The sequence below is a fragment of the Coregonus clupeaformis genome, chromosome 9, assembly GCF_020615455.1.
Source record: "Coregonus clupeaformis isolate EN_2021a chromosome 9, ASM2061545v1, whole genome shotgun sequence".
Classification (NCBI taxonomy): Eukaryota; Metazoa; Chordata; class Actinopteri; order Salmoniformes; family Salmonidae; genus Coregonus; species Coregonus clupeaformis.
This window is the reverse complement of record NC_059200.1, coordinates 46719063-46733565: the sequence shown is the minus strand read 5'-3', so window position 1 is coordinate 46733565 and position 14503 is coordinate 46719063. Positions and strand designations below refer to the sequence as shown.

At 40.1% G+C, this 14503-nt stretch overlaps 1 protein-coding gene across 2 annotated transcripts in view; it reads left to right on the top strand.

The window, feature by feature from the left end:
- The window catches only part of LOC121574034 (rho GTPase-activating protein 26), a 149826-nt gene extending 139681 nt beyond the window's left edge, over positions 1-10145 (top strand). The window contains exons 21-24 of one of the 2 annotated variants that reach the window (XM_045222654.1): positions 5722-5757; positions 6212-6307; positions 7102-7193; positions 9038-10145. In XM_045222654.1, the coding sequence (XP_045078589.1) occupies positions 5722-5757; positions 6212-6307; positions 7102-7193; positions 9038-9126 (313 nt within the window). In that variant the 3' untranslated portion in view covers positions 9127-10145. The remainder of the gene's footprint in view (positions 1-5721; positions 5758-6211; positions 6308-7101; positions 7194-9037) is intronic. The other variant, XM_045222655.1, reaches the window with a different exon arrangement.
- The last annotated feature ends 4358 nt before the right edge of the window (positions 10146-14503 follow it).

The following is a 14503-nucleotide window of genomic DNA, read 5'->3' as shown; positions in this document are numbered from 1 at the left end:
CTGCACAACTATTTTCAGGTCTCTCCAGAGATGTTCGATCAGGTTCAAGTCCGGGCTATGGCTGGGCCACTCAAAGACATTCAGAGATTTGTCCCGAAGCCACTCTTGTGTTGTCTTGGCTGTGTGCTTAGGGTCGTTGTCCTGTTGGAAGGTGAACCTTCGCCCCAGTATGAGGTCCTAATAGCTCTGGAGCATGTTTTCATCAAGGATCTCTCTGTACTTTGCTCCATTCATCCTTGCCTCGATCCCTACTAGTCTCCCAGTCCCTGCTGCTGAAAAAACATCTCCACAGCATGATTCTGCCACCACCATGCTTCACTGTAGGAATGGTGCCAGGTTTCCTCCAGACGTGACACTTAGCATTCAGGCCAAAGATTTTAATCTTGGTTTCATCAGACCAGATAATCTTGTTTCTCATGGTCTGAGAGTCTTTAGGTGCCTTTTGGAAAACTTCAAGCGGGCTGTCAAGTGCCTTTTACTGAGGAGTGGCTTCCGTCTGGCCACTCTATCATAAAGGCCTGATTGGTGGAGTGCTGCAGAAATGTTTTGGTACCCTTCCCGAGATCTGTGCCTCGACACAATCCTGTCTCAGAGCCCTACGGACAATTATTTCGACTCATGGCTTGGTTCTTGCTCTGACATACAGTGTCAACTGTGGGACCTTATATAAACAAGTGTGTGCCTTTCCAAATAATGTCCAATCAATTGAATTTACCACAGGTGGACTCCAGTCAAGTTGTAGAAACATCTCAAGGATGATCAATGGAAACAGGATGCACCTGAGCTCAATTTCGAGTCTCATAGCAAAGGTTCTGAATACTTATGAAAATAAGGTATTTCTGTTTTTAATATTTAATACATTTGCAGAAAATTCTAAAAACCTGTTTTTGCTTTGTCATTATGGGGTATTATGTGTAGATTGCTGAGGATTTTTATTTATTTAATCAATTTTAGAATATGTAAAGGGGTCTGAATACTTTCCGAAGGCACTGTATATATTTTATTTTATTGATGTAGTTCTGTCCTTGAGCTGTTCTTGTCTATTCATGTTCTGTATTATGTCATGTTTCATGTTTTGTGTGGACCCCAGGAAGAATAGCTGCTGCTTTTGCAACAGCTAATGGGGATCCTAATAAAATACCAATACCAAACTCATATTCATTATATAAATAACCATGCTTTATTTTGTCTGGCTTGCCATTCCAAATAAAGTGAAATATTTTTTGCTCAAATCATTTAAAAGACAAATCATTTGGCGTAGGCAGGGCCATAAGTAAATAGGTAAACTGGGATATGACTAAGGAATTAATCAGGGTGATTTTTCCACAAATAGACAGGTATTTACCTTTCCATGGTAGCAAGATCTTATCTATTTTTGCTATCTTTCTGTACAAATGAGTTTTAGTATGTTCCTTTATTTCTTTAGGGATATGAATACCGAGTATGTCCACTTCATCATCAGACCATTTTATTGGTAAACTACACGGTAATGTAAAAGTTATTTTATTTTTTTGTGATCCAATATGTAATATGGTACACTTATCATAGTTAGGTTGTAATCCAGAGAGGTTAGAAAAATTATCTAGATCCTCTGTGAGGCTGTGCATGGATCCAGATTGCGGATTTAAGAGGAAATTTGAGTCGTCAGCGTACAATGACACCTTTGTTTTTAAGCACTGGATTTCTAGCCCCTCTGTACTATTGTTGGATCTGATTTTAATATATAACATTTCGATGGCCATGATAAATAGATATGCCGACAGTGGACAACCGTGTTTTACTCCTCTTGACAGTTTAATACTTTCTGAGAAGTAGACATTATTTATTATTTTACACCTGGGGTTACTATACATAAATTTAACCCATTGTATAAGAGATTCTCCCAAATTAAAATAGTCCAGGCTTTTATATATATATTGTAGTCGTACTTTATCAAAATCCTTTTCAAAATCTGCTATGAATACCAGACCTGGTTTCCTAGATTTGTATAATGTTCTATTGTTTCAAGTACTTGTCTATATTATCTCCAATGTATCTTCCATGTAAAGAACCTGTCTGGTCAGGATGTATAATATCCGACAACACCTTTTTAGTTCTATGTGCTATGCATTTTGGTAGGATTTTTGCTTCACAACACTGAATTGTAAGGGGCCTCCAGCTTTTTGGATAGACTGGATCTTTATACTTACCACATGGATCCTGTTTCAGTAATAGTGAAATCAAACCGGCTTGCTGTGACCCTGATAGTTTACCATTTTTATAGGAGTGGTTAAAACATGCTAATAGTGGATCTTTGAGTAGATCAAAAAAGGTTTAATATACCTCAACTGGTATGCCATCCAGCCCTGGAGTTTTCCCTGGCCTAAAGACTTTAATTGCATCAAGAAGTTCCTCCTCTGCAATTTGGCCCTCACACACGTCTTTCTATACAGCTGTTAATTTGACACTGTTATTAGGAAAAAAATGCCTTACAGTTAACTTCAGTTAGTGGAAATGGAAGAGACTGAAAAGAGAACATGTACTTTGCCTCCTCTTTCAAAATATAATTAGGTGAATCATGGATAACTCCGTAAAATTTTACAAGTTTCTGTAAATTATTTTTGTTAGCATTTCTATGTTGAAGATAAAAAAATTATGTAGTGCATTTTCACACAGTGAAGAGGCGACTCCGGGATGCTGACCTTCTAGGCAGAGTTGCAAAGAAAAAGCCATATCTCAGACTGCCCATCTTAATCTTTTATTTTTATTGGCCAATCTGAGATATGGCTTTTTCTTTGCAACTCTGCCTAGAAGGTCAGCATCCCGGAGTCGCCTCTTCACTGTTGACGTTGAGACTGGTGTTTTGCGGGTACTATTTAATGAAGCAGCCAGTTGAGGACCTGTGAGGCGCCTGTTTCTCAAACTAGACACTCTAATGTATTTGTCCTCTTGCTCAGTTGTGCACCGAGGCCTCCTGCTGTTCTGTGAAGTGAGTAGTACACAGCGTTGTACGAGATCTTCAGTTTCTTGGCAATTTCTCACATGGAATAGCCTTCATTTCTCAGAACAAGAATAGACTGACGAGTTTCAGAAGAAAGTTCTTTGTTTCGGGCAATTTTGAGCCTGTAATCGAACCCACAATTGCTGATGCTCCAGATACTCAACTAGTCTCAAGAAAGCCAGTTCTATTGCTTCTTTAATCAGAACAACAGTTTTCAGCTGTGCTAACATAATTGCAAAAGGGTTTTCTAATGATCAATTAGCCTTTTAAAATGATCAACTTGGATTAGCAAACACAAAGTGCCATTGGAACACAGGACTGATGGTTGCTGATAATGGTCCTCTGTACGCCTATGTAGATATTCCATAAAAAATCAGCCGTTTCCAGCTACAATAGCCATTTACAACATTAACAATGTCTACACTGTATTTCTGATCAAGTTTATGTTATTTTAATGGACAATACAATTGCTTTTCTTTCTAAAACAAGGACATTTCTAAGTGACCCCAAACTTTTGAACGGTATTATATATTCTAGTTCTAGTGCGTCCATGATATTCGTAATTTACAAAAGTGTAGGAGGGTGATAGTTTGTAGTGTGATTTATTTTACGATCCCTTAAAACAGTGTTATAATCTTCCACCATAATAATAGAGTTGTGTTGCTTGTTAGCTCGATAGATTAGTATATATCATTTCGAAGAAGTGTGGATCATCATTATTTGGACCATATAGATTAATTAGCCAAATCTGTTTAACTTCCAATAGCATATTTAAAATGATCCACCTTCCTTTGAGACTTAGTGGAAAGCACTACAAACCAGTATTATTGCGTTATCAGTGTTGAAATTTCATATGCTCTGTGTAATGTAGAGCTCATAGATCATAGGAGACCAATGTCTAATGGGGCCACAAATGAACACAGTTCCAGCATTTAGAACCAAGACAGTTCCAGAGAAGTTCCAGTCAGCAGAGGATGACATCTGCACAGCATCATATGTGGTCAACAGAGAGCTTGAAACCTCCTGTGTCAAATGAAATACTAGCTTTCAAGTACGTCACTCTACTCTACTCCATAATGTAGCCATAATGGCCCAGTAAAATAGTAGCTAGTGTACAGAAATACATGTATATTTCGACATTGAAAGAGTTTCACAAAATGCCTGATGAATAGCCAGCAAGGTACTGTAGTGTATGCATCAAATCTATTGGTGATTGAATGTCCCGCCTGTTCTCCCTATTCATGCAACAAGGCACCCTGAGCAGTAATATCCTGCATTACATTTGCCCAGAGGCTGTATCGGACAAGCGTAATACGGTCATTTTTATTTAGTCTGGCAGTGTTGAGACCCCGTCTTATAAAGCTCTCTGGGCCTGGCCCAATGTAATTGAATGATGTTGTCGAGATTGATGGACTATGTGAAAAAAGCATGGGATCAATTTCATTAAGCCGCTCTGGGAGGAAGAGCAGACGTGCTGCAAGGCTAGAGATATATAGTGGTGTTGAAAGATACATTCAAAAGACGCTGCTTTAAATTAAAAATGGTAGACAAACAAATGGAGTGGTGTACTAAAATTAGTTTAAAACCTTTAAAAAATGACAAAACAATTTATCTGTGCACCTTGGTATGTGATTTAATGTGTTTGAGTTCATCACTAAATGACTTAATGTCATCACCATGGCAACACTAGCTGGAATCACTGAAGCGGGATCAGTTGCAGCCTATAAATAATGGGATTGATGCGTATGAATGAAATTATCTGTACATCGATGGCCATATATAGGCACCCATATAGGCTACCTATAGATTATATGGTGTAATTATATATTCAAATCAATGGTCTCCACACTGTTAGTGAATGGTGTTGTGCTCTCTGAAAGACCTCTACTAATTGGGGTTGTAGAGTGTAAAGCGGTGTGCTGCTTTAACCTGAGATCAGGACAAGTGTCGGGTCTCAACCCACAGTGAGCTCTGTGTGGGTGCTGGGAACCCTCTCTCTCCTCCCCTCTCCTGCTCCTTGGTGCACAACCCTCCCCCACCACCTCACATGTTGGCAACCTTGACAGGGCCCATCCCCATGTCACCGCGTTCACTGACGGATGGAGTAGGCTGCGTGTCGATATCACACTCCTCCTGTGGAGAGAGAGAGAGAGAGAGAGAGAGAGAGAGAGAGAGAGAGAGAGAGAGAGAGAGAGAGAGAGGGAAGAAAGAGATATATAATAAAATATGACTGTGCACTGGTTGGAAGATGGAATTCCAAGTGGTTTACAGTGAATCTCCCTCCATTGCTGGGAACGAGGGATGACTGGGGGGAGAGAGGGATGATGGTCCTCAGTATTCCCCCCTCTCTGTTATGGTTGGCAGTGGTGCGCATGCTCTGACGCATACCAACAAACAAACTCTCTCTTCATTGAATGGGGACTAGCTCACAGCCATCTAGTCACATGCCTGCTATGTGGTGTATCCGTGTGGCCTGGTGCATTTCATGCAGGGCAGATTGGGTCAGTGAGTTTGCTGAAGGGTGTTATGTTGCAACAGGCAGAGCTAGCTATTTGGAAAGTGTTATTCATGGTCTGCACTGTTGTCACTGATGGACGTTTCTAAATGTGACAGCACATACTGTGTAGAAGCACAGTGGCCATGTATTAAATATAGGCATCAGCATGCCTTATATAACCACTGTATTCAACTGTAATGTGAAGCAGCATGACTAACTCGATCTCCTCCTTTTGTGATTCCAGGCTGAACCCAAAGAGCCGCACCAGTATCCCAACGAGGTATGGACGTGTTCTTCACACCCTTTCATCACTAACCATTGACGCAAATCTATCACAAATAACAAGACAATTCAGTTATTGCATGAGGCAAGATGTGTCTGTGCAGTCATAACACATTATCTAGCATCAATATTGCAAGCGCTTACCAGTTCCAACTCCCCCCACACATACTGATCTATAATTCAAATGCACCCTGATCACACTCAGATATGTTGTATCAGAGATGCCATCAAACTACAACCACTCTAATGTAGTGGGAATTGTCATCGTATAGAACCAACAAAGAACAACCAACTTCCAGCTGATGCTTAGTTCCACTTGATGCCTGTATGTAGCCTGTACCGTTTGCCTCACGTCCCTGCACTCACTGAGCCACTGTCCACTAGATACTGGGTATAGCCACTTCATGCTGTCACTGTAGTCACCGTGGCTGTCGTGTTTGTGTGTCTCTCAGCCCAGCCTCACCGCGCTCCCCCTCCTGGCCGATGTTCTCTGCATCCTCCAGCCCCCAGCCGGCTTCCTCCACCTCCAGTGACTCCTCCCCTATCAGGTGTGTCACCACTCCAGCTTCGCTCGCACCTCCTACCCACAATGCCAATTCTGGAGTTTTGCACCGCTGCACCCCATCCTCCCCTCCCCCACCACCGTGCATGATAACTGATAGACAGTTCCTGATCACTCTGAGAAGCTTACCCTTTTCACACTATCATGCCAACTTGAACGGCACAGTGCTAGCTCGGATTCATTATTTCCTTCCCAACAAGAATCCAGCAACTACGGCAGATGTGTAACCTGCACAGTACAGCTCAGCTTGGCTCAGCTCAGTAGTGTGAAAAAGGTATTAGTAACGTGGATCAAGGGCTCATCAAAGGTTAAGGCACTTTACAGCCAGTCTATCAGACTTCCAAAGGTTTATATGCATGTAGCCAGGTAGTTCAGATAAACTCCAGATTATAAATACGTTGAGTCAGGTCTAGACAGGTTTAGAATAACCATGGGCCATTTTTTGGGAGCTTTGTAAATATCTGTTGGAAAATAAGTGTACTGAGGGTAACTCCTGCTGCCAGATGTATAGCATATTCATTGCTGCATTTTGCTTTACAAGGACATATTTTCTTGTCCAACTATATAAATGTATATATATTGCCAATGATTATGGGGGAAAAATGAATTGTAGGCACAATTCACTTTCCATAAGGGAGCAATGATGATGTTATGGGACACTGATACGCTTTACCTTTCATTGCTCCCAAGAGATAGTTAGGAGTGGTGGGACACTCAGTGCCTAATGTGATATCCTGGTGAGTTGGATTATAACATGTTATTCTCTCTCTCCCTCTGTAGCGTCCCAGGCAGGAAGGCTAGGGCCCTCTACGCCTGCAAGGCCGAGCACGTCTCTGAGCTCTCATTCATCGCAGGAACCATCTTTGAAAATGGTGAGTATATAAGTGAAAAATGTGGGATGGTATTATTCTAAAACCTTATATTGGTCAGATGAGAAATAAGCCATGGGTTTTTTCTGGCCTGCAATGTGAGTATTTCTCCCTCCCCTTCATCCTCGCTGGTACCAGTGTGTTGTGGAGGAGGAGCAGCAGTGAGGAGGGCCAGGCCGGTGCTTGTCATTACCTTGCCTTACCTTTTATTTTCTCCAGGGAGGAATCTGATCCTAGCCAGGCCTCCAGGGTCCAGTGCTCCACTTTTACCTTATCTTAATCGTCCCGAAAGCCCTATTTACACTGAATCAAGTCTCTGTCTTACATTTATTTTTTCAATGTTCTTATGAAAACCACATTACAATTGTTTAAAATAATAATAAAGCTAGCTGAGATTTGCCTCTCACCAATCAGAATGCCATTTACTGTAGACAGAGCAGCAATTTGAGCAAGTAGGGTTATAGATGAAAATAGTTATTTCGATTTTATGAAATACAGTGTGAACGTCAAAACCCAGTGTAGCCTGTCTCCACAGGTCTCTTAGTACCAGAAGGATTCAAGTGTATATCTGGTTGGGTCCAGGGTCTTATGCTTTGGGAACAGCAGAGTTTAGCAGCGTGGGAATCAGCCACACACCCACCCAGGTTGCTGAGGTGCAGGAAGAAAGATAAAAAATGATTGAATGAGGCCCTGGTCAAAAGTAGTCACTATATAGGGCAGGGGTTGGCAACAGGTGGCCCGTGTGCCCAAACTGTCCCACGAGAGATTTTAGTTTTAGGGCAAAAAATACAAAAACATAAATTAAAATGAGTTTCATTTTGTAAATCTGTTCACCAAGTATTCCCACGAATAAAAATAGATATGTGATCGTGTCTCAATGTAATCAAGGTATGAAATTGTTATTTATTTTGGGCGTAGTTGTGGTCAATTTGCAGTGTAATTAATATAATTATGTTCCGGCCCCCGACCATCCGCTCCGACAAAAATTGTCCGCGGCTGAATCTAGTTGCCTACCCCTGATATAGGGGATAGGGTCCCATTTGTGGCACACCCTAGGTCCATAGTGCTCTAGGGAGGGTTTGCCGAAGTCTTCCTAGCTACAGTTTCTTCTACCAAAACAAGACTAGGGGCTCTATTCAATCCATCTCGTGGAAAATTCAGTGTTACAGTGTGATTGAAATTGAAAGGCAATGTTCCCAAATTAGCGGAGACTGCATTCACGGTAAACGCTGCAGATGTCGGCTCAATAAGAAATTACCTTTACATTTCTGTAACTCTTTAGTGATACATATTGAATAGAGCCCTAGGTCAGTCAAGACCTAATCGAGAGTTCACACACTCATTTGTTTGCTAAGTTCTCTTCTTAACGCTGAGTAACCTGTCGTCTATCAGTCCCTATATTTGATTTGTTCAAAATGATTTTGAAAAACATATTTACAATTTCAATGACCCTTTTTAGTACTGTAAGTTATGTCATTTCACTGACCCCTTATGGGAATTCTATATATAGCCAGCCCGTAATGGCTCTTCAGGTTTCACACATCATACCAGCTTGGGTTATTTCAGGAAGAGGGTGGCTTGGGGATCAGTGCTGCCAGGAGTCATGGTTGCACACTGGGGTCTTGTTCATCCTATACCGTCTTCTCAAAAGGTACGCAGCGGTGTGTGTCGCCCCTTCTCCCATTCTCCCCAAAGCCACCAGAGTGCAACTGTCCCAGCTGTCAGTAGCCACTCACCATATGAGTCTCTGCTTTCAAATCGGGACTCTCTAATGTCCTGTTGAATAACTTGAGGCAGTTAACTGTTGAGAACAGCTAAGCTATGTGCATCTGTTGCTGGTCCCTTAGTTCATCCCTCCAGGGAGCCTGGCTGGCTGGAAGGCACCCTAGACGGCAGGAAGGGCCTGATACCGGAGAACTATGTGGAGTTTCTGTAGCCCTGGACCAGGACTGTACTGGACTGGGGAGACCACACAGTTGCACTGTGCTCCTACAAGTTATTGGAAGAGTCTGGAGCACAGATGGCTTCCTGCTGTGCATGGTCATGAATCTGGAATTCAGCAGCAGACAGATGTGTGTGTGTGTGTGTGTGTGCGTGCATGAGATGCATTGAGTTGTTGCTACGATGGCTCATTCCCCTATTCAGACAGTCCTTGTGTCATTAAAATGCACTGCCACTTCTTTTAACGTCTTCTATTATCAGTTGGGACTTTGGAAGATGTTTCAGTTTTGGGATGGGAAAAGGGGAAGTTCACTCAGCAGCCCTACTTCTCTTCTAGTGTACTGTTTATAGGAATGGAGTTGATTGTGTTGGGAGTGTTCATCTCTAAATGATGGGGGGCGTTTTTCAGTGAGTACTGCTATAAATGTGAGCACTTGCTGCCTTGCCCGGTATTCCCCTAGACAAGACAGAACACAACTGCTGTTTCCCTACCTGCACAGTATAGAGGTGGGAGCATCCTGAATGTCTTTACTCCCTGTTAGACAGATTTTGTATTAGCTAATTTTTGCTCAGAACTACTAGGTGAAATTGTCTCGATAAACTTGGAAAGGAAGTTAACGGAACTGTTTTCATTTAGGACAATATAACATAATTTGTTTTGTATTTTTTTAATTTTCTTAACGTATATAAATGGGGAGTGTTATGTGAAACTAGACTACTTTGTTCATATGTAAGCCTCGTATTTATAATAATTTTCAAAGATGAGATCCTGAACTGTATTCTTTTGGGATGTTTTACCATTGTAAATACATGAGATTTGATAAGATCAATTTTTTTAACTATCAAATTTTATATTTTGTATTGTAGCATACTAAGTTAATTTTAGCATCTCAGTTGCTAAATTTGTTTTTATTTGGTTCATGTCCATTGGGAGCCTTAATATTATTTCTGATTAAATGAATCATGAACAAAGGTTGTACAGAATTTCATCTATTAAAGATAAACGAACTGGCAGAGCTGTCCTAGTTTCTTCATGTCTCAGCGCCTTGGATTTTATAGACCTGTTCTGAGAAATGCCAATCCTACTTTATACAACGGGTGGGTTTAATCATGGATACTGATTGGTTAAAAACTGCATTCCAGCCGGTGTCTACTCAACAAGTTACCACCGGCTAAATCTATGACGTTGAAAAGCCTATTTACTCTGTTCCATCTGACTGCGCAATCCACTGTCTCATCAGCCCAGCCAGGCAATTTAAATACTAGATCTCCACTGTAAAAAGCATCTAGACATTATCTCCCATTTCTTTTAGACTAGCATTTGGTTTTCAACAGAGATTTGTATTAACCTTGATGTCACACTATCTGACATTTGCAACATTGTTTCAATATTGAAATTTGATCTCCAGCTGTGGTCATATTCATTAGGAACCAAACAGAAGAAAACGGACTATGGGGCTCGATTCAATAGCATGATTGAAATGTAAAGGTAATTTTCAATTGAGCTGATAAACATTTACATTATTTAGCAGACGCTCTTATCCAGAGCGACTTACAAATTGGTGCATTCACCTTATGATAGCTAGTGGGACAACCACTTTATTTTTCTCATTTTTGTCTTCTATTTATTTTCTTATTCTATTTTTTTTTTAGTATATTTTTAATTTTAATTTGTTTTATATTGATATTGTTTTATTTTATTTTTTATCCTATTTTTGTTTTTATTATGCAGCGTTTACGGGGAACGCAGTCTCTGTGAACATTGCCTTTAAATTTCAATCGTACTATATCGCAGATCTTCCTCGATACGGTTGTCGAAAGATGTTTGGGTTGCAAAATGTTGATACGTTGTGCCCGACTAAATATGACCCTGGACAGAATAGCTGACTGAGATAAAAGCGAGAAAAAAAATGTAACCTCATAATGGACGTTGTAGATTCCCTGTTAGCATGCTCCAGATAACGCACCTCCTATCCATGACCTCACTGACTTCAAACAAGCTATGTTAGCTACATATGGTGCGTTCAAGAGAACTGGGAACTCGGGGAAAGAAACGAGCTCTGACTGGGAAAAATCGTCTGTGATTTTCAGGTCCGATAAGTCGGAGCTCTAGGATGATGCCAGAGTTCCCGACTTGTAATTCCGAGTTGGATGACCATTCAAAACCATTGGAGCTCATTTTTCCAAGTTCCCAGTTGTCTTGAACACACCAGTAATCCCTTTCTCAAATATTTTCTCAAGTGGTGAACAGGTTCCCAGGCCCAGAAGGTTTTTGACAGGGAGTCAAAACATTTTCATATTAATCAGTGATATGGAAATTGTACTTTTTTAAAAGCTCTTTTCAACTTTTACGTACATCTGACGCATTTGATGTCATCCAGTACAGAAAAAAACATTGTCATCCATCAAGACACATTTGGAGACCTTAGAAATGACTTGTGAGTGAGAAACCCTTTATTTTATGAGCAGATTTATATGGAGAAACAATTGATAACCATCTGAGGTCATGAAGCGAATCTAGAGCACCCAACCAATGAACTACACAGATATTTTTGTCAGGAGAAAGTCAGGTGAAAATATCGACATTGACTACAGAAGAGGTACAGAGGTAATACATATATTTTTTGAAACAAATACACAACATATATTCTTTACATTGGATTACATTTACAGAACTGAAATACGAACAACAGACTTTAATGAAAGCCATATACCAGTGAAATATGATCTGCCCTTAATCTTTAAAGATAATGTTTTTTTATACAGAAAATAGACTTTCTCAACTAGTATGAAGTTGAAACGAGGTAGTGGATGAACATTGTAGATTCTTGCAGGCAGTTTGTGTAGACCAAAAAATTTTCCGGAATCAATAGGAAATCAGGAAAGTCAAAGACTGAGTGATGACCTTCCTCATTTCCTATTCATTATGAAACGTGGTAGTGCAAATTCTCCCCAGTAGATTACTTTCACACACAGTTTTTACCTTTAAAAAAAATTAAAATAATTTGAAGCGACTAGTTAATCCTCACAGCAATATACACAAGAGACCAAAGGCTAGACCATTACAAAATATATTTTAAAATAAAATAATAAGCACTAATTTGATAATAAATGCTACTGTAAATGTAACTGCTTGAATACTTATGTTCTCTCTGCTTTGGTCACTCTGTTGTACTATACAAATATACTCCAGTCCCTCTTCCCCTCCCAAACCCCCCATTTTCTAATTTCCTAAAACACAGTGATCTTTCATATAGTTTTCCCCATTGATTTATATAATTTATAGTTACTTACAAGTCAGACATGTTTTAACACTGTCTAAGTACATATGCAATACATCCATCTTTGTCAAACACAAACCAACAAACAGAAAAATAAAATAATGACCATCTTACTCATCCTATTCTACAAAAAGGGTGAGTAAAATGATTCATATCAAAGAGGATCAAACTGATATTGAAAATTACTGAAAATATTGTAATTTTTTAAAAGAAACCTATTTTCAAAAGCATTGATAGTTTAAGTTTTCCTGAATTTAAACCCAATTTTTATGGCTCTTTGTCTCCCTTTCGCAAGGCCTTACATTTTTTTTTTGAAAAAGTTTTTTTTTTTAAACGATAGGAATATACAGGTATGTAAAAGTAGTCTGTCAAAAGTTGTCATGAAACATGTTATAATCAACACACTGCTTCAATTTCATGAGATATGTTATGCTTCTGTATGTACATCTATGGCAATACAGTGATCATTAGGATATGTTCAAGCTGGTTTGTCCAATTGAAAAACCAGAACAGAGACAAAGTCCTCTGTAAAACTTGTATGAGAAAGTAATCCAAAATACGTCAACCTCCTCCCAAAAATACATGATAGACCGATACAGGGAGCGCATACAGAGAGGAGCACCAGGGGATCCGTCTCACGTGGTCATTCCATCAGTCTGACAGAAGAATGACTGAGCTAGTTAGCCTACATGGCTGCCATTTTGTGTTTGTTAACTAACCTGTCCTACCTGGTTGATCCTGCCAGTAGCATATGCTTGTCTCAAAGATTAAGCCATGCAAGTCTAAGTACACACGGCCGGCACAGTGAAACTGCGAATGGCTCATTAAATCAGTTCTGAAGCCTTTTAGCAATGTTTCTGCACTTGCACTCCACAAGCCATTGTATGTCCTTTGTATGTCCTATGTTTTCACATGGCATAAGCTGGCGTGTGTGGTGCGAGTACCTCAAAGGAGAGAATTACTTCAACACTATATATACAAAAGTATGTGGACACCCCTTCAAATTAGTGGATTTGGCAATTTCGGCCACACCCGTTGCTGGCAGGTGTATAAAATCGATCACACAGCCATTCAATCTCCATAGACAAACATTTTCAGTAGAATGGCCTTACTGAAGAGATCAGTGACTTTCAATGTGGCTCCGTCATAGGATGCCACCTTTCTAACAAGTCAGTTCGTCAAATTTCTGCCCAGCTAGAGCTGCTCCGGTGGAAACGTCTAGGAGCAACAACGGCTCAGCCGCAAAGTGGTAGGCCACACAAGCTCACAGAACGGGACCGCCGAGTGCTGAAGCGCGTAGCGTGTAAAAATAGTCTGTCCTCGGTTGCAACACTCACTACAGAGTTCCAAACTGCCTCTGGAAGCAACGTCAGCACAATAACTGTTCGTCGGGAGCTTCAAGAGTATACATTTCAGAGTATAAGTGTATGAAATGGCCTGAAAACATCTACGTGATCTTGTGAATAACAATCAACACTTCTATTCCTCGTTAGCTGGTGTAGTTAAAAATTGCAATATTCCTTTCATAAATGAGCACTGAAGTATAGAATAATAACGATGTTATGTGAGAAGACGGCTAAATGAATTCTGTGTAACAATTACACAGTTCTGCTTTTTTTCCATTTCATATTATGAATAAAAATTGACAAAGTATCTGCGGTTTGGCACTAGAATAATACATACAGGTGACTTTCCACCATCGTGATGATGCAAAATGCATCATCATCATGACGATGTGGCAAGTGACACTTAGCTTCTTGAAAATCCTACATCTTGAAAACTTGACTGCTGACATGGCAAAACATTTTGGGACTGTATCAACAGCAGACTAATGAAAAAAATACCAAAAGGTCACTTTTGAGTGGATTTTTCCTTTAAGCTTGGGTCATTTAACATAATTTGTTTGCAACTCCCAGAGAATAGTGACTGTGCGTATGCTCTCTAATATACAGCTTGACGGATCATGTTAAAAATAGGATTGTGACTATTTTGAAATAAATACATATGTTGTAATATCATATGAACAAACAAACGTGTTCAGGCCGTTACCTTCTGTCCTCTTTGCTCTCTTTCACTCACATATACATACAC